This window comes from Scyliorhinus canicula, chromosome 3 (assembly GCF_902713615.1).
Source record: "Scyliorhinus canicula chromosome 3, sScyCan1.1, whole genome shotgun sequence".
In the NCBI taxonomy this organism is placed as follows: Eukaryota; Metazoa; Chordata; class Chondrichthyes; order Carcharhiniformes; family Scyliorhinidae; genus Scyliorhinus; species Scyliorhinus canicula.
In genome coordinates this window covers 166166791-166193777 of record NC_052148.1, presented here as the reverse complement: position 1 = coordinate 166193777, position 26987 = coordinate 166166791, and the positions used below count along the sequence as shown (strand labels likewise).

The window sequence follows — 26987 nt, the reverse complement described above, 5'->3', positions numbered from 1 at the left end:
AGCTGCTCATGGTTGCTCTTTGAAGTAAACACGGCAAAAAAAAAACAACAGAACTGCTGAATAATTTGAATCCCATTGCAATTTGCTTGCGATAAGTCAAATAATGTTAAAAAATATTTTTTAAACCTTCAGATGTTTTTCAAAGACCTAGCAGCATCAAGACGTTGTCCAAATCATTACAGTAATGGGGGTGTGGGGAGGGCTGGTGAGGTGTGGAACTTATTGGTCAGGAAGAAAGAAAGGAAAAGAAAGTTACGGAGATGAGTCATGTTGTACTTGAAAGGTTAATTCGTTCTCTCGCCACAGATGCTGCCAGACCTGCTGAGTTTTCCCAGCACTTTCTGTTTTTATGAATGAAAAGCCCTGCATGTCATGGCCACCAGACCCCTCAAAGCTCCTTGCAGCCAAATAAATCCCTGTTTGAGCTGTTGTCACTGTTGTAATGTAGGAAATGCAGCAGCCAGTTTACGCCCAGCAAAACTCCCACAAACAGCAATGCCAATAATGACCAGATAATCTGTCCTTTTGCGACATTGATTGAGGAGTTAATATTTGCCAGGGAGGCCTTGATTTAATGTATCACCTGAAAGACACCACCTCCAACAGTGTAGCACTCACTCAGTTCCACATTGAAGTGTCAGCCTCGATTTTTGTGCTCACACAGGTCATCATTTGTTATTATTCAAGCTGCAGGGTGGGATGTGAACCTGCTACCTTGTGGCTCAGAGGCAAGAGTGTTACCAGCTGACTTACAGATAACAAGGTTGGGAAGAATGGGCTTCCCAGAGATTCTGACAAGCAGGTCCAGACCTTTTTTCATTAACCATTTTCCAGCCGTAGACAGCCATATCGAGAAGCTGGTTTGCTTTTGGTGAGGTAGGCCTGATAATCTAGGCCACAGTGAGAGATTTGTCATGGTTTGTCATGGGGTAGGTATTCGGGGGCCGTGTCATCAGGAGAGGATTGCACTTATTCTTGGGGGGGGGGGGGGGGGGGTGGTTATTGGATAGAGTGCTGGGAGGTGGGGTCACGGGTAGGTGACAATATTGCTGGGAGTTGCGGTATTGAACAGATTGCCAGGGAGCAGTATCAGAGAGATTTCTGAGGGGGGGGGGGGGGCGTAGGCAGGCAGGCAGGCAGGGGGATATAGGACCGATTGTTGATGTCAGTCAGATAGCAGGTAGGTGTCCCACAGATTATAGGTGGGAGTTTGACAGATTGTATTGAGGCTGAGATCTTACAGATGTGCTTGTTTGCGAAGCAGGGGAACCACTCCTGCTCCTCTTGGCCCACAAGCAGTGCTGCAGAGAGATTTATCTGTTGGACCTCCCCTTCCGCTGCAGGTTTGCTCAAAACCAGTGGCTGTTCAAAAATAAAAGCAACCTTAAGGTGGAGGCACGCAGACCCCTTAAAGATTCCAGTGATTGAGCTGCCAGCTTGCATCCCCCCCACCACACCACCTCCATCCACCTCATCCCAGTGAAAATCCATTAAAACCAGAAGTCGGTGGGCTTGTGCCAAGTTCCTCTTGTTATTATTAATCTCACACCCAGCATGAGAGGGTCGAAATTACCCCCAATCACTCAGGTTATTGACGAGTTTACCTTTCCTCCTTTGTCACCTTTCAGTCCTGGCTTCCCACCGTCACCCTGAGCAAGTGGAAAAGAAGCTCTTCAGTTGCAGACAGTCAGACTCGACTTCAATCAACTTAATTTAAAATTGGAGCAAGTGCAATAGTTGAACAAAGCACAGTTCTCACCTTATCACCACGATCACCAGTACCTCCAAGCTCACCCTGATGAAAGGAAACAGCAGAAAGAAAAAAATCCTGAACGTGAACGTGACAAATGTACATTCGATTTATTATTAAAATTTGGTCCAAACATGAGAATCTCTACCTAAAATACTGCAAACTAAATTCACCTTTGTGCTTGACATTTCTGCTCAGTTAGTCGAGCTTTTGAAGAGGGATTTTAACCTACATGAGGGGCTGGGTGCAAATGTCAGTGAGTGCTGGGAGTTGAAGAAGGAAAAGAGCCAGCATATTGGAAACCCTGCATGATCCTCTGAGCTGTGGATGTAAACTCTGCGTGTGGAAAACCCCTGTGCAGGATGCTCTGCGATGTAAATATGCAAAGTGCTCACTGATTGAAGGGTAAACCCTGAATTCTGGCTTTACCTGCAGGTGCACGTTTCCTGAGTGGTCTGAAATTCGCTCGGGAAACAAAGTGAGAGCTCAACGGTGAGTGACATAGTTGGAAAGCCTTTAAACATATTGAACTATATGACCAATTGCTTCTTTGCGTAAATGAAAGGATTTTTCTCCCCAGAACTTATTCTGAGAGTATGTTTTCACGCCTTTAGAGGTACATCCAAGAGATGAGGTTATTTCCGCTACCTTAGACTTTACCTTTGATCTGCACGTCCCTCCAGGCATAGCTTCTCAGCACCATGGGAGCAGCTTATACAACTCTACCTTGGATGTCTGATCAGGAACTAGAGGAGCAGCAACAGCAAATCTACCAACAACAGGAGCAGCAGCTGCCTTCTCCTCAGCCACCTGCACCTCCATAGAACAGCGGAGATAAACACAGAACTCCAGCTTGAAGGAGATGAGACCCGGGAATGGGCATTCACAAAGAGGATTGGCTTCTTGGACATCATTGAGAAACCTTGCTTTAGGAGGCTCAGGCTCAGGCATTTTTGGCAGCATCTGCAGCTTTTTGAGACAACATTTCCTTCTAAGTGGGCAAGGCGAGTAGGCATTGCCAATGGCTGTCAAGGTCACCTGAACTGCTTTGCCTCCTGCTCCTTCCAAAGATCTGCCGGTGACATCTGCAGTTTTTCACAAGTGAATCTCTAAGGTGACAATTGCCATGTTTGCCAAGGCCTCCAATTGTGTCTACTTTGCTGCTGAGGGGGCCAGTCAGAATTAGCGGGCCCTCAAACTTGCTGCAATGGTTGGATTGCCATGGGTACACGGAGTGATAGACTGTAGCGATGACAACCAAGGTTCCTCAGATCAACCAGCTGAATTTGTCAATCAAAAAGGATTTTACCTCATTAATGTTCAGCTTTTATGTAACCAAGATATCCTGCTAATGACATGCTAATGAAGATGATTGGATAATGGAGACTTGAGATAACGCTTAATAACATAAATATTGACAACAAAATTGATACAGTGATAAACTCTTAAATACCCTCATGATTCCCCTTGTGAAACAACAAACCTTTCTTGTTCTTTTTCTACCACTCTCACATGGTGCTGTCCCTAGGCTGAGGAAGAGCTGTAGAAAGGCTGCTCATTCCCCTGTTCTGGCAGCTATGCTGATATCAGCTGACATCCACTGGGTTTTGGAGCCTGTGAGGGTCCTGCCAAAGACTGTTCCATCTGCATCAGTGCAGAGGTATACTTGGCCACCAGGACAGGAGGCAGTTTGTGGGACTGTGACTGAGGGGGTAGAGGGAAAGGGGGAGGAGTGGGAATGCTTTGAACACAGTCCACATTTCCAGGTGCCCCTTTTCCATCTTCCCTCTCATGGCCCAGCTGCATTTTCCTGCTAGGAGTTGGAAAGCATTTTGCTGCACTTCAGTGAGGCTCTGACTGGCCAAGATGAGGCTTTCCTCAATCTTATTTAAGCCTCTGGACAGGCCATTGGTCAGGGACAGCATGTGCTCAGTTGCCTGATGGCTTGATGCTCCAAGCAGATGGCCACTGTTTCCATGGTGGTGCCTCTCCCTCGAGATGTGCTCACTTCTCCTATGAGGAGAAAAAGTAGAGACTTATGAATGCGAGAAAGTGAATGTTTTGAGAGGATGGGAGGGTAAGATTTATAGAGGTTGACTGAGGGATGGATGGACATGGGATTTTAATAAGTTTAAAGGAAAGATACATGGGGCGGAATTCTCTGATAATGGGGCCATGTCCCCACTTCCGCGAGAAAACGGGCACGAGTCACCGTGATTCTCCATTTTGCAGGGGGCTAGCAGGGCCCTGGAGTAGTCCTCGCAGCTCTGGCTGCCGATACAGGGCCCTGCACTTCTGGCTGTAGGTCCGTGCAACATGGCGGACCCACACGCGGGCTGGTCGTGACAATATAAGGCCCCCCCCCCCAGATCGTGATCAGTGGCCTCTCCGAGCTCCCACCCGGTGGAACTATGAGTGACCCGGAGAATCGCCGCGGGAGCCTCTTTCAATGGCCCCCGACCGGCGCCGCGTCGACTGCGCGTGTGCGACTGGTGGCGATTATCCAGTCTTTGGAGAGTGGCGGGAAGGCGTCGGACCCGATCGCGGGTCTGACGCCCCATTCTCCGCCCCCGCGCTGAGCGCAATTGTGGCACAGAGGCTCAGAGAGTCCCGCCCATTGTTCAAATAAGTGAAATCTATAAACCCAGAATAAAGCCAAGGACATAGATGTAGAGATGTGTTTTGGGTGAGGGCAAGCAAAGTGTGACAGGAACAGACATTGTTTAATGGTCACAAATAAGGTCAAATCAGGGAAACATGTTAAAAAGTTAAAATTAAAACTGTTTATACTAAATGTACCAAATCATAAAAAGAGAGGAATGAGTTTGATCTGATAGCTAATTTAAAAAAGTACTGTAGATGCAGGAAATCTGAAATAAAGCACGTTCAGGTCTTAATTCAGATTCCAGCATCTGCAGCATTTTGTTCTTGAAAAAGCAAAATATGTTGGAAATACTTGACCGGTTTAGCAACATTGGTGGAGAGAGAAACAGAGTTAAGGGTTTCAGGTTGATGATCAGTTGTGTTGAAAGGTCACCTATCTGAAATGTTAACTCTGTTTCTCTCTCCATAGATGTTGCCAATCCTGCTGAGTATCAAAAGCATTTTCTGTTTTGATCTAATAGCCATTACAGGAACGGTTGCCTGGTGATCAATTGGTTGGGAACAAAATATTGCAGGGTATGTAAAGCTTCAAAAAGACAGACACAATGGTAAAGGAGTTGGTGGGGAGCGACCTGTGGGGGTGCTGAGCCTGATAATAAGGTGTAACACAGGGACCAGGGTGAAGATGATTTTTGGCTCAGGAAGTAAAATCAGAATGAATGGCGATAAGAAATGAAATAGGTCGGAAAATGCTTGTTAACAGGCCACCAGACAGTAACTATACTGTTGGACAGAGGCCGAAATTCTCCTGTCGTTGTGATTCAATTTTCCCGCCAACAGCGGGTTTCACAGTGGGATGTTTACAGTGGGAAATCCCACTGACAATTGGCGGGAAGATAGAATCCCTTCGTCAGCGAACATCCGGCCGAGAAACACGCAGTTGGTGGGCCGGATAATCCCGCCCAGAATATTAATCAATTAATAATAATAATAATAACCTTTTATTGTCACAAGTATGAAGTTACTGTGAAAAGCCCCTAGTCACCCAATTCTGGTGCCTGTTTGGGTAAGTTGGTGCGGGAATTGAACCCGCGCTGCTGGTCTTGTTCTGCATCACAAACCAGCTGTCTAGCCCACTGAGCTAAACCAACCCTTAATAAGGAACCAGCAATTAATAAGGGGAGATAGTAACAAAGGTTCCACAATAATCATGGAGGACTTCAATCTTTATAAAAACTAGACAAATCCAATTGACAAAATAATTTGGCAATACAGTTCATGGAGTACATTTCTGGCAGTTTCCCAGAACAATACATTGTGGAATCAATAAGGCACCAAACAAAAGTTTGTTCCACAAGATAGTTAGAGTAATATATTAGCATGGATAGAGAATTGGTTCAAGGACAAAGAACCAAGAATAGAAATAGACAAGTCAGTGCTGGTGACCCAACTATTGGCAATCTATATTAACGATTAAGATGAAGGGATTAAGAATAATGTATCCAAATCTTCTGATGAGACAAAGCTGGGTGCGAAAGTAAGCTCTGTGGAGGATACAAATAATTTACAAAGGAATGTAGACAGGTTGGGTGAGTGGGCAAATTGGAAGTTGGAGTATAATGTGGGGAAAAGTAAGGCTATTCACTTTTGTAAGAAGAATAGATAAACAGAGTATCTTTAAATGGTGAGAAACTATTAAATGTTGGTGCTCAGAGAGATCTGGATATCCTTGCGCAAGAGAAATAAAATTAATATGCAGATATAGTATGCAATAAGAAATAAAATGGTACGCTGTCCTTTACAAGAGTAAGGAAGACTACCTGCAGTTGTAAAGGGCTCTGGTGTGACTGCACTTGCAGCACTTCAGAAAATGTGGACCTCCGTAACTAAGGAAGGCTATACCTGCCATAGACACAGTACAAAGAGGATTCACCAGGTTGATTGTTAGGGTGAGAGAGTTGTATTTTGAGGAGAGATTGAGTAGAATGGGCTTATGCTCTCTAGAGATTTGAAGATTGACAGGTGATCTTATTGAAACATAAAGGCCGGAACTCTCCAGTATCCAGTGGGGGGGCTGTACCGGTGCCAAAGAGTGGCGTGAACCACTCCGGCGTCGGGCCGCCCGGAAGGTGCGGAATCCTCTGCATCTTTGGGGGCTCTGCCAGCGCTGGAGTGGTTGGTGCCACGCCAACCGGCGCCGAAGGGCCTCTGCTGGCCGGCGCAGCTTGGCGCATGCGCAGGAGCGCCAGCATGTTCGCAGAACCGCTGGCGTGTTTCCTGCACATGCACAGTGAGTTTCTTCTCCACGCCGGCCTGTGTAAAGCTCCACCATGGACAGCGCGGAGGGAAAGAGTGCCCCCACGGCACAGACCCACCCGCAGATCGGTGGGATCCAATTGCAGGCCAGGCCACCGTGGCCCCCCCCCCCCCCCCCCCCGGGCCGGATCCCCATCCCCCCCCCCCACCGAGAACTCCACAGGCCGCCCTCAGAGCCAAGACCCGCCAGTATAGATCTTGTGTAATTCACGCCGGCGGGACTGGCCGAAAACGGACGGCCGCTTGGCCCATCGGGGCCCGGAGAATCGTCGGGGGGGGGGGTGTCACACTGCCAATGGCCCAGGCTCGCACAACGTGATCCCTGCCCCCCGCACCCCCCCCCCCCCCCCCCCCCCCCCCCCCCCCCCCCCCCCCGGCGATTCTCTGACCCGGCGGGGGGTCGGAGAATCCTGCCCAAAGAATTCTAAGAGGGCTTGACAGATTCTGAGAGAGGTGCTTTCCTACGGCTGGAGAGTTTATAAGTAGGTGACATAGATTCAGGATAAGCGATCGGTCACTTCCGATGGAAATCTGGAGGAATTTTCAACACTCGGAAGGACATGAAGCTTTGGCATTCTCAACCCCAAAGAACTATGGATGCTCAGCCATTGAGGATATTCACACTTGTGATCGAGAGATTTATGGACTCTAGTGGAATGAAGGGATATGGGGGCTAGGTAGAAAGTACAGTTAAGGTCAAAGATCAGCCATGATCTCAGTGAATGGCAAAGCAGATTAGAGAGGCTGTTCAGTGTACTCTTGCTTCTACTTATTATCCTTTGTTCTCATCATATTTTATCCTACTCATTTGGCCCCATTACCTAAAAGCTATGAAACTCCTCATTTTAATCAGTCAATCTTCCTCTGAAGATCTACAGACTTCAAAGCCTGCTTTTAATCCAGCTTGTTCGTCAGAAACTGAACAGGCATTTAAAACGACTGCTGGGACTTAATCACACCAATCCATCTGCCTTTTCTTGAGGGTAAAATGAACCTGCTCTTTTGGGCAGGCGAGGCAGACACCTACCAGATGTTAACGAGGCCCTTCTTTAAACATGCAGGTCAGGTTCCAATGATGTCATCAGGGCTTGACTGCAATTATAACCAAATGCCTTCACAGAGAAAGCTTTCCTGCCCTTCCAACCTCCCCTCCAGCATTTATTGCCCATCCCTAGTTGCCCTTCAGAAGGTGGTGGTAAGTTGCCTTCTTGAAGCGCTGCAGTCCCTGAGGTGCAGGCACACCCACAGTGCTGTTAGGAAGTGAGTTCCAGGATTTTGACCATGTATGTAAAGTTTAACATGTATTCTCTACGTGATCGATGCATGCTATAAGCTTTTCTGGCAGTTGGCAAGACATTTCCATGCTGCCTCTTCAAGGCTAGCAAAGGCAAGTCTAAATCCAAATCATAAATAGAATTAAATTTTTTACAATGCTATTCATTAATGAAATTAAATGAAATTCACTTATTTTCACAAGTAGGCTTCAAATGAAGTTACTGTGAACCTAGTTGCCACATTCCGGCTCCTGTTCGGGGAGGCTGGTATGGGAATTGAAAAATGAAAATGAAAATCGCTTATTGTCACGAGTAGGCTTCAATTAAGTTACTGTGAAAAGCCCCTAGTCGCCACATTCCGGCGCCTGTCCGGGGAGGCTGGTACGGGAATCGAACCGTGCTGCTGGCCTGCTTGGTAAGCCAGCGATTTAGCCTTGTGAGTTAAACCAGCCCCAGGTTCAATAGATTTCACATTTCAAGAAGTTTATTACAGAGGTTTATGTGAACGAAAATGAAATTGTAATGATTAAAGCTCAATCGGCCTTTTGACACATGCAGGGTTAAAGAGAAGTACATCAACTACAAACCATGAAATAAATTCCAAACTCTATTGTAGTTCCACTAGCAGCTTATTTGCCATAGCATAAAATGTGTCAGAGGACTGATCTCCATGACCTTGAAATTATATTGTGAGTTAGAAGAGGGTGAATGGTTTGTGCATTTATCTGAAATTCCTATCTCCACAAGTGAAAATTGTATTTCATTTGTTTTATTCCACAGTGCCATTTCAGGGTTTGTTTTTACTTCCACTGTATTTTGTTTTGGCGTTTCTCTGCTTGGTTGGGCCCTCTTTCGCCACACCACCCTTATATTGGAATCCACAATTTACGAGAGAGGGCATGAGGCAATACATTGCTGCCCAATACTGACCCCATTCTTTGACTGGCTGTGATCCAGATTAACTGGGTATTCTTTGGGTAATTTATCCTGCAATGTGGACTCATTGGAATAGTGGCTGGGCAGTAAGCATTACTTAGACCAAACGAGGAGAGAAAATAGAAATTCAGAAACGAAAGGGAAAATGCGGGAAAATCTCAGCAAGTTTGGCAGTATCTGTAGGGAGAGAAAAGAGCTAACGTTCCGAGTCCGATGACTCTTTGTCAAAGCTAAATGGAAATTCAGACTGGAAGGGCTGCATGCTTCAAACAGTGAATGAGCCTAATTTTTGTCCATTTTGAATTTAATTTTGCCCAGATCGTGTTCAGCACACAAACGATAAAGGCAGACATATACCGCACAATATTATGACTTGTGAGCCTATATTCCTATCTTGCCAATCTGTTGTGCTGCATGTCTAACACGCTGCACTAGCAAGAACATCACCTCCTTCAAACATAGTAAAACATGAGAAGTATGAGCGGTTATTTCGCAAAATATTCCAATCAGATTAAAATATTTACCACACAATTTACATGATGAGATCTTTACTGCACCCTCGGCGCTCATATGGCCATCAAGCAGTTTTAAAAAAAATAATAATTTTTATTGAAATTTTTGAAAAATGTATAACAACAAAACAATAATAATAACAATAATAAACACCCCCCGGACCCGTAACAACGCATATAACGAACCCCCCCCCCCACCCTCCCCAAACCCGATGAACAACAAAATAAATTAAAAATAAATTAAATTTAACATAAACAATACCCCCCTGAATACCCCCCTTCACCCCCGGGTTGCCGCTGCTGCTGACCTAGTTCCCTATCGTTGAGCCAGAAAGTCAAGGAAAGGCTGCCACTGCCTAAAGAACCCTTGTACCGACCCCCTCAGGGCGAATTTGACCTTCTCCAGCTTAATGAATCCTGCCATGTCATTGATCCAGGTCTCCACGCTTGGGGGTCTCGCATCTTTCCATTGCAACAAGATCCTCCGCCGGGCTACTAGGGACGCAAAGGCCAAAACACCGGCCTCTTTCGCCTCCTGCACTCCCGGCTCCACCCCAACCCCAAATATCGCGAGTCCCCAGCCTGGCTTGACCCTGGACCCTACCACCCTCGACACCGTCCTCGCCACCCCCTGCCAGAATTCCCCCAGTGCCGGGCATGCCCAAAACATATGGGCATGGTTCGCTGGGCTCCCCGAACACCTAATGCACCTGTCCTCACCCCCAAAAAACCTGCTCATCCTCGTCCCGGACATATGAGCCCTGTGCAGTACCTTGAACTGGATGAGGAGTTCGCACATGAGGAGGATCAAGCAGTTTTGAGTCACCAGCAGCCTTTGCCAGCTTAAATGTGAGGCTGAGTGTCTTCTATCATATTGCAGGTTAGCACAGAGACAGGGGGCGAAATTCTCCGACCCCCAGCAGGGTCGGAGAATCGCCTGGGGCGCCTAAAATCCCGCCCCGCCGTGGCAGAGATTCTCCGCCACCCGGGAAGTGGCGGCGGCAGGAATCTCGCCACTCCGATCGGAGAGGCCCCTGCAGTGATTCTCCGGCCCGGATGGGCCGAAGTCCCGCCGCTGGGAGGCCTCTCCCGCCGCCGAGGTTTAAACCACCTCTGGAACGGCGGGCTCAGCGGCACGAGCAGGCCCCCGGGGTCCTGGGGGGGCGGGGGGGGGCGATCGAACCCCGGGGGGTGCCCCCACGGTGGCCTGGCCCGCGATCGGGGCCCCCTGCTCAGACTCCGGGCCAGTGCCCTGGCTGCACTATTTTCTCCCGCGTCCGCCATGGCCTCCGCCATGGCGGAAGCGGAAGAGAACCCCACATCGCGCAAGCGCCGGCAGTGACGTCAGCGGCCAGCTGCCACTGACGTCACTGCCGGCGCATGCGCGGACCGGCGAAAGCCTTTCGGCCAGCCCCGCTGCCGGGGGTGCCGATTTTTTGCGCCGGTCTTCTGGTGGCAACCGCTCCGGCGCGGGGCTGGCCCCCAAAGGTGGGGAGGCGCGACCCCTGAGTGGTTGGCGCCACTCCCCTACTCCGGGGCCCTCCGTCACGCTGGGTAGGGGAGAATGCCGCCCAGGATTAGGAGTGAAAATGGAAGAATAACCAAATCCACTAACATTCTCATGAAGGTTTATAAAAAAAAACATGATAAATCTGCAATGAAAATAGGAAATGCAGAGATGGCTGATTAACTCTCACCAGAGTGTGGTGTAGAAGGCAACTTTGTTTTTATTCAACATCAAAAAAATCTTGATTTGTTTTTATCCAGCCCCCTTGAGTTAATATTTACCCAAATAAAAATGTAATTATCCAAGGTGACGAAGTGAGTAATCTAGAATTTATCTGAAAAAGTTCATTAATATCGATTTTTTTCCCCCACAGTATTTTGGAAAACCATAGAAAATACAGTGAAGAGTAACATCTTGAGTTGTGATTGCACTGTGCCGCATTATTAATGAAGGCTTTAAGTTTCTTGGTCCTTTTTTTAAGGCATCAAATGGTTTAATGCTTTTATTAAAATGCTGGAGAAAGGAATTTCATTTGACTGCATTAACACATTGGTTATTAATATTGACACATTTTCAAAGTAGTTAGTTTTTTGAAGATGGAGTAATCTCATAACCCACAAAACTATCAGTGTCAAGTTATTCCAATCTGAATGTGAAGATATCAGCAATCTATCAATTTTATTATTTAGCTGCCATTAAATATTTTGTTAGAATTGGAGACTAACATTGCTGTCAGTGGAGCTGATCTTTGTATACTCATTGTATTGTTGACAATTGATACTTTTGGGCCAATGACATTTTTTGGGCATTTATAGGAATTAAGAATTCTAACAAAACAGACAAACCTTGGGGCCTGGATCACCATCCTTCCCAGGATCACCCTGGAGAAAAAAAGGATTTGATGAGAAAAGTAGAAAAATGAATGTACAATTTTGGTGCAGTACACCCTGAGTGAACTATATGGAGAAGCAAAGAAATCACAGTGAACGGTCTTGATTGTCCTAAACCAATTTTCAATTTGGTCAAAGCTTGTTTTCCAACATGTGTATTGAATACAGCAGAGTTTCACAGTGCCAACTGCTTCTTGCACTAAGTGGCAAGACATCATTGGAATTGCACAAATAGGATCTGATAAAACACTTGCTTGGAATTGTCCACGTAAGTCGCCAACTTTTGTCCACCTCTAAATTCAGAAGCACAATATTCTTACAGCTAAAACAATATTCAAAACAATTGTCAGGCTCATTCTAGAGGACTCTTCAGAGCTTATAACAATAGTGTATCTTTCATAAAGAACTCGATATCTGGCCTGGTAGGAGAAAATTATGAATTGCTTTTGGAGAATTACATCCTTCAAATATGACCCAGCATTTTGTTAATCCCAAATCACTGTATCTGGGGCATCCTATATACCTTTATGGCACCATTTCTGTTTTTGTTCATGAAATCGTTCTTTGAAACTAACAGGCTGGGAAGCCTGTGATAAATGAAGCTGATTAAACTCCAGCAATGGTCAGCTGTGAAGCTGCTGTTCACAGTGTTTTGGAAGACACTCTGCCAATGTTTCACTTTGCTCACCTTCAACCACACTTTCCTGCAGACAGCCTTCACAATGACACAGGAGCAGTTCACGCAACTTTACTTACCAGCTTTGAGGAACAGCAGTAGGAGCAGCAACATAAACAGAAGTGCCAGCACCTATAACAACAACAGCTGCCTTCTCTTCAGCCACAACAGACCGGCCCATAGGAGAAAGGAGATGGACATCAGTGTTCAACGGTGGTGGAGGGAGTGGAGTGCTGCCAATCAAGCAGACTGCTTTGTCCTGGCTGGTATCGAGCTTCTTCAGCATTGTTGGAGCAGGGCTCCTCCAGGCAAGTGGAGAGTATTCCATCACACTTCTGACTTCTGCCTTGTAGATGCTGGACAGGTTTGGGGAGTCAGAAGGTGAGTTACTTGCCACAGGATTCCTATCATCTGACCTGATTTTGTAGCCACAGTATTTATATGGCGGGTTCAGCTCAGTTTTGGGTCAATGGTAACCCCCAGGATGTTGATAGTGGGAGATTCTGTGATGGTAATGCGATTGAATGTCAAGGGGCGGTGGTTAGATTCTCCCTTGTTTGAGATGGTCATTGCCTGGCACTTGTGTGGTGCGAATGTAACTTGTAACTTGTCAGTCCAAGCCTGGATATTGCCCAGGTCTTACTGTATTTGGACATGGACTGCTTTAGTATGTGAGGAGTCACGAACGGCGTTGCACATTGGGCAATCATCAGAGAACATCCCCACTTCAGACCTTACGATGAAAGGAAGGTCATTGATGAAGCAGCTAAAGATGGTTAGACCGAGGACACTACTCTGGGGAACTCATGCAGTGCTGTCCCAGGACTGAGATGATTGACTTCCAAAACCACAACCATCTTTCTTTATGTCAGGTATGACTTCAACCAGTTGGTTGGAGGATTTTCCCCAAATTCCCATTGACTTCAGTTTAGCTAGGGCTCCTTGTTCCATACTCAGTCAAATGCTGCCTTGATGTCAAGGGCAATCATTCTCACCTCACCTCTGAAATTTAGTTCTTTATCCGTGTTTGAACCAAGGCTGTAATGAAGCCATGAGCTGAGTGACCCTGGCAGAACCCAAACTGAGTGTCCGTGAGCAGGTTATTGATGAGCAAGTGCCGTTTGATAGCACTGTTAGCCATTCCATCACGTTATTAACGATTGAGAGCCTGGTTGGATTTGTCCATTGCCTTCTGCCATTTCTTGATATGATTTGGCGTGTATCGAATTAGTTGAAGATTGGCATCCGTGATGCTGGAGACCACCGAGGAGGCCGAGATGGATCATCCACTCAGAACTTGAGCTAAAGATAGTTGCAAAATCTTCAGTCTTAACTTTTGCATAGATATTCTGCACTTCCCCATCATTGAAGATGAGGATATTTGGGGAGTTCCCTGCTCCAGTGAGTTGTTTAATTGTCCACTACCATTCACAACTGGATGTGTCAGGAGCTTAATTCTGGCCTGTTGGTTGTAGAATCGCTTAACTCGGTCTATTACTTGCTGCTTATGCTGTTTGTCACTCACGTAGTCCTGTGTTGTAGCTTCACCAGGTTGGCACTTCATTTTTAGGTATATCTAGTTCTGCTTCTGACATACTTAGCTGCATTCTTCATTGAACCAGGGTTGATCCCTTGGCTTGGTTGTAATGGTAGAGTGGGGGATGTGTCGGACCATGAGATCACAGATTGTGGGTGAGTAGAATTCTGCTACTGCTGATGGCCCACATCGCCTCATAGTTGCCCAGTGTTGAGTTGCTAGATTGGTTTGAAATCAATTCCATTTATTACGTTGGTGGTGCCACATAACACAATGGAGGGTATCCTCAATGTGAAAACAGGACCTTGTCTGCGTAAGGGCTGTGCGCTGGTTGTTCCTACCGATACTGTCCTGGATAGATTCATTTGCGGCAGACAGGTGAGGGTGAGATCAGGTATGTTTCTCTGTTGTTGGTTCTCATACCACCTGATGCAGACACAGTCTAGCGTGTGGCGGTAATACCGAGCCACTCTTGGTGAATGACTTAAGGTCTTCCATCCAGAGTGCATTCTGCGCCCTTGGCACCCTCTGTGCTTCCTCCAAGTGATGTTCAACATGGAAGAGTACTAATTCACCAGCTGAAGGGGGACATACCTGAGAATCAGCAGGTTTCCTTATCCATGTTTGGGCCTGATGCCATGACACGCCATGGAGTCCAATCTCCCTCCCGACTTTATACCACTGTGCTGCCACCTCTATTGGGTCTATCCTGCCAATGGGGCAGGACATACCCATGGGTGATGATGGTGGTGTCTGGAATATTATCTGTAAACTATGATACCGTATGATTACGTCAGGCACTACTAGACTGTGGCACAGCTCTCAGTTTTGGCACAAGCCCCCAGATGTTGGCAAGGAGGACTTTGCAGAGTCATCAGGGCTGGGCTTGCCATTATCATTTCCGATGCTTAAGTCAATACCTGGTGGTCCATCCAGTTTCCTTCCTTTTTATTGTGTCTGTAGCGGTTTAGTACAACTGAGTGGCTTGCTCGGCCTTTTTGGAGAGCATTTAAGAGTCACATATTGGCCAGGCCAGTTGAGGATCGCAGATTTCCTTCCTTAAAAGATACTAATGAACTAGATGGGATTTTACAACAATTGGTTTCATGGTCATTGTTAAACATTTAATTCCAGATTTTTACTGAATTCAACCTCCATGACCTGATTGAAACTCAGGCTTCCTGAAGCATTAACCTGGGACTCTGGATTGTTAGTCCAGTGGCAAATACCATCACACGTCCCATCATGAGTCCAAACTAAAATACAACCGGACACAGCTACACCTTCAGTTCAATTGAGTACAGAATCCATTGAGGGGATCATGATAATAATGTTACCCCTGTGGGGTTAGAAATCAAGTTAATGGGCATAATTTAATGGGAAACAACAGAGTCCCGTTTTGGGCATGTTTTGCGGGGTTCTTCTTGTTGACTGCAGCACCGAGACCGACCCCGCTATCAAAGGGGACTCTTTTTTCTTGCCACAGCGAGGAACACCATTTAAAATTCCGTGAAGATCTCTTAACTCCCCACCACAGCCTCTGGATTCCCCCAACTCCCCAACTTACTTGTTCGGGAGTCTTTGAGCCTCGTTCATCCCACCTCATAAGGGCAGGGCACCCCCGGACCCTATCCCCGGCATGGGCAACCTGCCACCTGAGAACTTTGGCACTGCCAAGTTTCTCTCTCCTGGTGGTGGTGTGCTGCCTTCTCCTGTTAGGCAGTCGCCAATTTTGCTATTGTAGAAGTCCACCGATTCTGTCCCAGCATCAGCACTTAGTCTCTGAAACAGAGAATCCCGCCCAATATCTCAAATTATCTACTTCCAGGGAATCTCCATCAATCATATCAAAGTTCCATTAGGTATCTCTTTGTAAGCAAGTCCGTGATTGGAATGAATTATTATTTCACTTTTACGACATCTTATTGCACTTTTTGCAGACACACCGGCCTCGCTTCTCCAACCCCAGAGAATTGCGGCACGCTGCCCGGACGCCGGCTCGCTGATTCTCCGGCGCTGATTTTCGGGCGCCCCCGAGAACGCCGCCGCCGCGGTCAGGGGCCGTTGAAACCACCCCCCTGTATCCCCCCCCATGGCGATTCTCCGGGCCCCGACGGGCCGAGTGCCCGCTGAATTAGGTGAGTCCCGCCAGCTTGGGTTACGTATGGTCCCACCCGGCGGGTCCTCGGAGTTCTGTCTGTGGGGGATGTCCTGGTGGTGAGGGGGGGGGGGGGGGGGGGGATCCACGGTGGCCTGGCCCGCGATTGGGGCCTACTGATTGGTGGGCGGGCTAGTTCATGAGAGTCTATGTTCCTCCTCGCCGGGCCTCTGTAGGGCTCCGCCATATTGCCCGGGATCCGGCACGGAGACGGGAACCCACGCGCATGCGCGGGCTCACGCCGGCCGTGGAGCGCATGCGCGGGCTCACGCCGGCCGTGGTGCGCTGGCTTTCAGGCGCCGAAGCTGCGGAGACCACTCCGGCGTGTACTAGCATCCTAGGTCGGGGTGGATAGCTGCCAGATGAGGCCCTTTGATGCCGGAGTGGCTTGCGGCACTTTTCACGCCAGCGTCAGAACTTGGCTGAAGGATTGGAGAATCCCGACCACCGTCTGCCTGTATGTTAAACACTGATTTTTAAAAATATTACTGAACAGATATAAGTACCTTAACCCAGGCTTTAAATAACATTACTACTACAGATATATATATATAAAACAATCTATATAAACATTTCCTACATTCATCCTAATTGTTTGATTAAAGGCACATTCTGACATGGGCTTATGTTCATGTGGCATTGAGACTTATGATACCACACAGAGTTTGCACAGACAATGTACAGGAGTGGACGAAAGGCAAACACAGGTCACTGATGCGAAAGGATAAAATATTGATACACTGTCACAGCCAATGTCTCAATTATTGCACCATGAATTAAAATTACCCAAATACTTTGACTGGTGTATCAAAGCAACCAATGCAATTCATCCATTTTGGGAGGAAAATGATAACATTGCAGCAATCTAACTGGATTGGGAAAAGTGTTTCTCACTGCATGCATGATGTTAAGGGTGAGTGTGCGGATGCTCACCTTTTGTCCGTGGAAGCCAGGAACACCAGTGACCCCTATCGAGCCCTACCGAGGTCAAAAATAAATAAAAAGACATTAGATCCAGAACAGATAGCAGGTCCTTTCGTATTTGCAAGGATAAAATAAAGGTTATTCTGGTGCATATTCTTTGCCAGGCCTTGTCTAAGGCTGCATATGTTTCCAATAAGTTATATTCCTTCCACATTATTCTGTTGTTAGTAATTTGCTATTTTTATAAACAGGTCCAAACATTTGATGGTTTGACCTGAAAGGTATATTTTATTGTTTTGCAGCTTAAGTGAGTTCTGTGCCAGGGTGTTGTGTCTCCATCTGTGATCAAACTCAACAAGAAAGCACTGGAAGCACTCAGTTAATTCTGCTACCTGGAATCTACAGTGACAGACATTCTGTCTCCTGACGAAGAGCTCTGTACATGTTCTGGAAAGGCACTAACTTTGGCCAATTAACAAGACTTGCATGGGGAAAATAACAAATTGACCCGTCTGCATAAAGCCTGTATCGTCAGAAAGTTGCTGTCTGATAGCAAAGCCTGAATACCTTTATTTACTAAGAAAGAAACACTCAATGACATCCAACTCTGGTATCTAGACTCATCCTCAGCATCACATGGAAAGACAATGTCACCAATGAAGCAGTGCTTTCTAGGGGAAGCATGCCAGGAAAGCTAACGTTAAACAAGCAAAGAGAGTTTCACTGATTTGGGCATATGCACAGGATAGAAGATGGGCACATCCCCCATATGAGGAAGTAGCCTATGTCAAGAAACCAACAAATCTCCGATTCCAGGAATGCTGTCAAAAGAGACAATGAACGCCCTCAACATCAAACATGGCAAATGGGAAACTCTAGCTGACGATCGATGTAAATGGCGACACCAGTTGTGGGCAGGGATTTGTCACCATCATGACGTGTGGTTTCAGAAGCTCTACAGCAGATGCCAGCCTGGCAAACAAGGCATCAGCAGTGGTTATCCCACAACACGAGCACGGGACAACGTCATGTGTGGCAGACTTTGCTTTTCCAGAAGCAGCTTGTTCAGCCATCAAAACAAGTACAGCAGCTAATCTCATCTGACCTCACCAGCTTCTGAGGCTGCATTCCCATCATCTCTCACAGATGGAAGGATGTCAATCAGGCCATATTGAGAACTCTATTACTTATCTGAGGGCCTACTACTCATTACTCTTTTACTTTAGTTTCTCTTGTTCTGGTTTTCAGCTGCGAGATCTGTGAGAGATCTACTCTCAGGTCTCTGTCCATGCAACTCTTCAGCTGGCTTGAGGAAGTGGGCCTTGTCACATTCTCCTCCCTCTTCACAGATACAAAGCACAATGGGAGTTTGAGGGATATCCCTGGCTCCGGTGGGGCTGCAGGTGGCTTTAATATTCCATTACATATTATCAGCCATAATGAGGATAACTGGGTCACACAACTTAATTTATTGAGAGACGTGTCCCAAAGCTATGCCTTGCAAGAAGAGCAATGAAGTCATTCACCATTATTTTTCCAAAAACAAGGATTTATATTGATATAATATTTTGCATTTTCTCAACGCAGATAAATTCTTATTGTGGTTGACTTATAATTTAAAAATTATGCACCTTCTGGATTGTCAGAGCTCCAAGTACATTTCAACCTGCAAATTACTTTTTGTTAAAATAACACACGAACTAGGGGAAATTCAATACTCCCTATATAACCACCATCGTGAGTCCCATGTGGTGTATTGCCTCTCTGGTAAAGTGTAAAGGAAATCATGGAAAGGGAGCAGAATATTCTCTAGGCGGAAGGGAGTGAGCGAGATGTTGTGGTACATATTGGTACGAACGCCATAGAGAGGGCAGGTACTGAGGTTCCACAGTCAGATTTTGAGGAGCTGGGAGGAAGCTAAAAAGTAAGACCTTGAGGGTGATAACCTCTGCATTACTCCTATTGTGTGACAGTGGAACAGAAATTTACAAATAGGGAGGATCAATACAGGGTTTGAGTCACGGTGCACGATGTGAGGAGGGCTTCAGATTCTTGCAGTAAAGGATCCAGTTCAGGGGTGGGGCACCTATTCAAAAGGGACAGGCCGCATATCCATAAATTAGGCCCAATGGCCTCATGGGAGCTTTACTAGTGTGGGGTGTTAGGGTACTTAAATTAAATTGGCAAAGCGGCATGCACGAGCATCTCGAAGTAGAAAAGAGGAATAATTGCATAAAATGAGAGTGATGGACAGTTCTAGAGAAGCAAATAGTTTTATATTGGATAATAGCAGGCTCGGAAGGACCACGAGGAATGCAGGTTTACAATACATGTTTGTAAACGTACAAAGTATGAGGAATAAAATTGATGAGTTACAAGCATAAATATCTGTGTGAGAATACGAAACAGAAGTAATAATTGAAATGCGACTTAAGAAGGTGAGATCTGGGTGCTTGAAATTCAATGGTAGGCAGTGTTCAAAAAGTCAGGGAAGGAAAAAAGCTGGGTGCAGTGGCAGTGCTGATTAGGGAAGACATAGCAGTGGAAAGAAGGAATGTCCTTGAGACAGCAAAGACATAATCCACTTTGTCCATGTCAAGAAGCAAAAAGGGCATGATAGCGCCACTGGAGGGAATCCATCAGCCTCCAAATAGCCAGAGAGAAATCTAAAGCAGAACTAAATTCTCCCAGATTGTTAGAACACTTTCAATGGAATGAGGAAAGGTCTGGCCGGGTAAGATGGAACCAAAGACTGACAGGAAAAACTATAACGGAACTCATGATTTTTAAGGAGGAGATGTTTCAGGAGGCTAGGTACATTCTAACAAGGGGAAAGGTGGAGGGGGACCAAAACCAGGTTACCTTAGATGATGAGGCAGATGAAACAAAGGAAAAAAGATGCATGTCAGGTGAATTCTTCAAGTGAGAACCAGGTCAAATACAATGGCTGTGATTTAGCTGGCGCGCTAACTGCGGGCGAAAATCTCAGAATGGCCGCTAAATATCGTGAGTGGTCAAAAACAGGATTTGTGGCGGCAAGATGTGATCTCCCCCATCCCCTTTCGATGATGCAATCAGGTTCACGCCCAGAAAGATTGTGCACCTGACTAGCATAGCTTATGACAAGTTAAAATGTCATTAGCAGGCTTAACGCCATAACTACTACCCTCTCCATATGGTCCCACCTAGCCAGCGTGACGTCACGCCAGCATGAATTATTCATGGCTTTCAAAAACAAAAACCAGTCATGGGGACCATGCCAGGGGCGCACAGGTAAGTATAGCCCCAGATGGTGAAGGGCATGCCCAGCACTGGCACCCTGTCAGTGCCAACCTGGCACTGCGAGGGATGGGCCCTCTGCGGAGCTCAATTGGATGGGGTTCCTCTCACATGTGGTGGGGTTGGGGGTTTGGCAATGTCTATGAGGGATGTGTGTGCCCTGATGTTTGCCTGGTTGGGGGGTGGGTGATGGAGGGGAAGGATTGCCCAGATACCTGTGTGGGGGGAAAGGGTCAGAGAGTGGCCCGATTCTTACCTGGTGGGGTGGGGGGAAGAGTGCCCGGAGAGTTGCATGGTGTGGGGACAAGTGGCAGATGGAATTTAAGACAGTGAAGTGTGAGGTGATGTTGACAATCTCACTTTAAAACCACACAAATCTTAATATGCAGTAGTCTGACTTAGAGCAATAAAATGCAATTTTATCACAATTAAAATTGACCAAGCACTTTTTTTTCAAACATTCTTTTTCTTGTAATTTCCTTGTTTTAAGTTATTCCTCCCCATGTTTGGTCTGCATGGCCTCTACATCTCTGTTGCTGAAGGAATAGGTGCACTTCCAGACGGTCACTAATAGTTCCTGTAACTGGTCTGCAGGAAGCATGCAAGCCCAACAGGCATGACCTCTCTCGTGTGGAGAAGCCACACGTTGCATTACATTTGATCTTCACTCTCGGAATTAGTGCTCCAACACGAAGCTCCCCCAACATTTATGTTTTGCCTTGCTAGGAATGGAGATTTATGTTACAGCACTGTTTTCCTAACCAGATTGCATCTGTGAGCTAACTCCTGCCTAAATGACTTCCAACTCTTCATGAGAGGAAGTTGCTGATGAAGTTTGATTAAAAAATAATGAAGAACATTAAGTAACTTCCTCTCATCAAACATTGGGTTCCTTTTCAATATCACCAATCTTCTTTTGACTAATCTACTGGTGAACTCCAAAACTGAATTAAAAATCCAGTAATTTCCAAATTGGGATGGATTTGAAAACTTTAAGGTAGTTCTATTGGAAAGATATGATGGAATTTATCGCTCTAAGCACGTACATGATCATATTATATAGCTATGTGATTGCCATATTGATAGGTCGCATGCAGAAGAAATGCATCTCTCCATAACACCGTGTGCTTTTTGACAGTGGCAGGGAGACTGATAGCATAGTGTGTTAAAACATTACTTTATTCTCATACTGTTGCATGCATTTGATCTCTTTGACACTTTAATAGTATCTTTAAAGTAAATCTCCATAGCAATGTCATGAGTTATGTAGGTAACTTGTTTTCCTGACAGTTTAGTAATAAAGCACATCCAATTTCAATAGTCATGCAGGATAAACAAATGTGTTTGAATCTGCATGTGGTTCAGGGAGCTGCTGTTTTGATCGGTTTGATTTCCAAGGCAGGCTGGGACCTGATACTCGATGGGCTGCAGTCTCCACAGTTATGTAAATGTTGTTCTCACTAGTGCTCCCCAATGCTGACTGTCAAAGTTTGAGGGGTCATGCATTAAATCCCGTGTAGCTAATTTATATGGGGAAGGCAGATGCCTGCACCCTTAGAGGCACATCTCCGGTGCCAGTCTACCCTCACAGTTGGGAAATCTGGCACCTGCTCAGCATTGGGCAGGGCCTTTTATCCATGTTCGTTCTTTGGCCGCTTTCCTAACATTAGGCCCCTCTGGATATCAGTACACCTCAACTTACTGGGCTTTCCATCGTCCTATACTGCTCTGGGTCCCAATTAACTCAGGGAAGCTGGAAGTCTATAGACTCAACCCTCCCAATGTAATTATCCCCTTATAAAGCAGCTTGAAATATCTTGGAAACAGTGAATACTTGGCACAACCTGACCCCTGGAGGCAATTTCTATTGTAACAAGTTTTTGGAGCATTTCTCAAGGAAATCTGAAACCATTTTCCTTTCCTTACGTTTGCATCAAAGAAGTTATCAAAAGAACGTAGGGTGTATATAATAGACATGCAATCGAGCATGAATTTAATTATGCGACTTTTATAAATTTGTATTCTTTTAATGAAAAGAAGAGGTATTGGCTGCACCTAAATAAACATCAATAAATGTGCAATGTTGACCTAGCTATTCAGAATAATTTTAACTCGACATACAGAGGAATGGAATGTACGAAACTGGGAGCTGCATGACATTGATTCAAGAAAAGAAAGTAGCCAAAAGCTAAACTTAAAAAAATTACACAGCATTACGTTGAATATGTAGCACAGAAACAGGCTATTCAGCTCAACAAATCTGTGATGGAGTTTACATTCCATACAAGTCTCTTCCCATTCCATCCAGCTCATCCCAGTCTTTTTCTAATGTACTCTTCTAATTTCCTAGTGAAAGCAGTTAAGCCTTAAGTATGTTCTACGATAACCAATTCCACATTATAACCATTCTCTGAGTAAAGCAATTTCTCCTCATTTCCTGAATGGCTTATTTTTGTGACTATCTTGTATTTAAGGATTCTCCCACAAGTGCAAACATTCCCTCTGCATCAACCCTGTTCAAGCTATACAAAATTTTAAAAACAATTATCAGATCACCTCAAAGTCTCCCATTTTTAAAAAAGGAAAACACCCAATTTGTTCCTTTTTTCACCCAATCTGGTGCAATCCTTGGCTATTGTTTTTAGACTTCCTCAAGTGCTTCTTAATTATCCTCTTTATTGAATGGACACCGGAACAGTGCATGATACTCTATGACCTGACCAGGGCCCGATACAAGTTTGACATAACTTCATTACTTTTAAATTCTACACCTTGGAAATAAAACCCAGTGCTTTGCTAGTATGTTAAATTGTTTTGTTGGCCTGCGACACTGTTTTAAATGATTTGTTCACCTGTATATCCCTAGACCCCTTTGCTCCTCTACTCCATTCAGTTTCTTAATTTTTTTAGCTGTGGTTGTGGGTGGTATTTTTATTTTTCCTATCAAATTGCATTACCTCCTATTACAGCTGATTTGTCACTTAATTGTTCAGTTTGCTTGTTTTCTGATGGCTTTTTGTCTTATTTTGCATGCTTCCTAAGTTAAACTTACACACCTATCATATATCAGAAACACTGAGTGCCAAAACAGGAAGTAAACCTACAAAAGGTATAGAAAATGAATGCTGAAAATGTTAGGAATAAGACACCAGAAGTGGAAGTTACTGTAGCAGGAATAGCAATATGAAAAGCATGTTAAACCCCAGACGATGGTAATGAATACAACATACAATGATACAGAATGCTCACAAAAGATAGAACAGACATGAAAGGAGGTGGTGTGGCCTATAATCAGAGACACAAGGGAAGATAAAAATGCTGATCGCTGGGAGGTGGAAAAACTCATTCTGACCTGGCATCTTCTGCATAAAAAGAATAAAGAGAAAATATGATATAGTATAGAGTGGTGGGTCTGAATACGACAGCAGTTTGCTTTATGAAAAGATAAGAAGGGTATGTGAACTTCAAACAACTAAATGTAATTTGGGAATATTCAGAGCCCAAGTTGATAAATGAAATGCATAGCTGTTTCATGACTCCATGTGTCAGGGAATACCTGAGGGCTCATGACCTGGTATTGGTCGATCCAGGCACCATATTGAAATTGGGAGTAATGGCATCCTCAGGGGTGACCATGATTACGCTTGAAGTCAAGAGAAAGGGAAATGGATGAGGTGTGGAATGAGTGGCCCATCCATTACAACCCATTCTGTGCCCCTGCTGAAGGTGACACTTTGTGAGATGAGCAGAACGATCTAGAGGCACAAAGTGCTTTAAATTTGAGATTCTAAAAGTTCCTCAAAAAGAAAATATGATATCATATGAGGGTAAATCACTAGGATAATAAAGGTCAAGTAATAAGAAATATTAATAAGGAAGAAAATTAGAAAAGAGAATGCTTGACTACGAGCGACTGTTGAGACCAAGACCATAACATGGTTCAACCAGGAACCTGGAGAATTATTTGACATGGTGGAATATAAAAGGATATAGTAAAAAGGGGAGTGAATCAGAGTGGATGGCTCCAGCTTAAGATTTAGCACCAACATAGGTTGGATGGGCTGCAGAGCCTCATCCTATGTTGCTATTTCTGTGACTGATTACTTTATTTGCCACATCAGCATGTCAAATTCTAACTGCTGTCATTGGAAGAGATTTACTAAGATTTAAAATGTTAATTTGCAAGCTATGCATCTAATTTTCAGTATGTTTAAGAGTGAGATTGTCATTTAATCACATTAGGTAATTTTGGGGATTCTCTGCCAGCAGGATTCTCCGTTGCACTGGCAGTGCACCCTTGCCCCTGGGATTCCCGGCAGCATGGGGTGGCCACAATGGGAAATCCCATTGGCAGGTGGCAGCAACAGAGAATCCTGCTGCTGGCGAGGGTGCGCTGTCTAGGAAAACATGGCTGGTGGACTGGAGAATCCCGCCCATGACTGTCACATGTTCTAGAGCAGTGGTACTCAAAGTGTGGTACGCGTACCGGTGCCAGTACGCGAGCCATCGTCTGCCGGTACGTGGAGTGTTTCCAGAAAAGAAAGAGACAGTAGTGATATTCAACGCCACGAGAGACTGCTGGTCCCTGGCACGTTGAAAAAAAAAACTGCCGGTCCGCCACATCAGATAGTTTGAGAATCACTGTTCTGGAGCACTGTATTAGATTTTGCTAATGAATGATTTGTTGGGACAATTTATTGCATCTCAATTAACAAAAATTACATTCAGATATTTAACAGTAAATTTTAGTTTTTTGTTTTTAAACAGCCATGCTAATAAATGGACCTTAAAATACTGAACCTAAATTACATTGAAGCTAACTATCCAACTTTATTGGTTCAGCAAAAACCACCCAAAGCTAGATTTGATGAGATTTAGCACGAATAAAAAGATGTTTGGAAATTCTCCAGAAATTCAAATAGGATATACAAAGAAATGTAGATGCATCTACATAAAACCCTGTCAAAGTGCACATTTCACAGGGGCAGGGGAGGCCAGAGAACATGCTGCCTAGGGTTGAGATCAATGTTGGTCACAATAGGGTTAAGTGGAGTCAGTAATATCTGAACCAAAGCTTAGCTGTTTGGCTCATGAGCATAGCAATAAATTTGTGTTTCGATCCAATCGCTTTGAAACATTAAAAGATAGATTTTTCAATTTATAACGGCACTTGTTGTTTATCTCAATTCACTGACGCATCCAATCTTTCCATTTTATTTGAATAGCTTTCTGAATGATTTCCAGTCTCCTCTGCCAATATTTCTTGCAGAAGGGACTTTTGAGAGTGTTGCTCATTTTTCTAACGCTCTCTTTATTTTTGATTATTTCTCTTCAGTTTTACCTCTCCACAATCATTGATTTTACTTCATGTAACAGCTCAACTGAAGTAACCAACTTCACTGGCAAATTAAATACAATGTTAACATATCCTACACATCTTCCTCCACCCGGCATTCTTGCAATGCTGACATCAAGATTGCATCATTTCTGACTCATTATTTTCCAAGATCTCGAAACTATGGACTCAGTCTTTTAAAAACCCATTCTAATTTTTTTAACATAAAGGAAACAGTATCTCAATGAATCATGGAATCTCACACACATTTGTTTTGGTGGCTTATGGGGAGAGAGGCGATCAACATTTTAGTTAAGACTTTCTGTAAATTCTTTTAAAGCTATGTTTGCTTGAAACATTTTCTGCAGCCAAAAAAGGGAAAAATAAACCTGGAACAGGGCGATGAATACTTTTTCTTTCAAAACTTCTTTTGTTTTTATGGAAGGGTTTCAGAGGCAAGCTTCCAATGATTGGTGGTTGGCAGTAAGGTAAGAATATACAACTGACGTTCTTTACGATGTGGTAATGAAGAAATCTCATAAATCGTGTGTTGAGTTTATCAAAAAAGAAAAACTGGCAGCCGATTCTGATAACTGTAAAAGGTGCTGACAGAAGGTCCAGGAAGTCTGTCATCAAGTTACCTCAGAAACAGGAAAAGACCAGCGGCTCAGTGATCACAGCAAAACCAAATCCATTCATCAGCGACACATAGAAAGTTTTGCTCAGTATCAATCATATGGCAGTGATCAATTAAGCTTAGTGTGGGTTGAAGTAGAAACTGTATCCTCTGTACATGTTTCAAATTTAAATTCCAGAGTTTTGCCAACATTGAAATGGGAAGACCAGTAACTTTATTTTTTTTTTAAGAAAGCATTGCTTTTAACATTCGTGTCCTGAAGAAAAACTTAAACCTGCCCAAATATTTTAACTTCCAACTTCATATAATGGAGAAATTAAGCATGTTATATACCATACAATACCGCGTTATCTTGTGTAGGTTGCAGACATGACTATATACTAATTTCTGAACTAGAGTAGCCTATTTCCTTTAGAGTCTGGGTCAAATGTTGGAAATGAACAGTTTGCTTTCTCATCCATATTGGTATAACAGTATTGTACCTTTTGTCCTGGTGGCCCCTGCGGTCCCTAGAAAAACAAAGGCACATTAAGGTGTTACTGTCATCGTGATAACAGCATAAATGATCAATCTTCAAAATCTAACCACGTAAGTGGTTCAATGTAACCTCTTATGCTGCTTAAAATGTTAAAGACACAGGAACCAAAATATT

General features: G+C 44.7%; 1 protein-coding gene across 5 annotated transcripts in view; it reads right to left on the bottom strand.

Moving 5' to 3' along the window:
- Positions 1-26987, bottom strand: part of LOC119963079 (collagen alpha-1(XXV) chain) — an 816994-nt gene that overhangs the window by 175594 nt on the left and 614413 nt on the right. For all 5 annotated transcript variants that reach the window (XM_038791652.1, XM_038791653.1, XM_038791655.1 and 2 more), the window contains exons 10-14: positions 26818-26844; positions 17094-17138; positions 11745-11780; positions 1760-1795; positions 1605-1649 (exon numbers count right to left, since the gene is read on the bottom strand). In XM_038791652.1, the coding sequence (XP_038647580.1) occupies positions 1605-1649; positions 1760-1795; positions 11745-11780; positions 17094-17138; positions 26818-26844 (189 nt within the window). The remainder of the gene's footprint in view (positions 1-1604; positions 1650-1759; positions 1796-11744; positions 11781-17093; positions 17139-26817; positions 26845-26987) is intronic.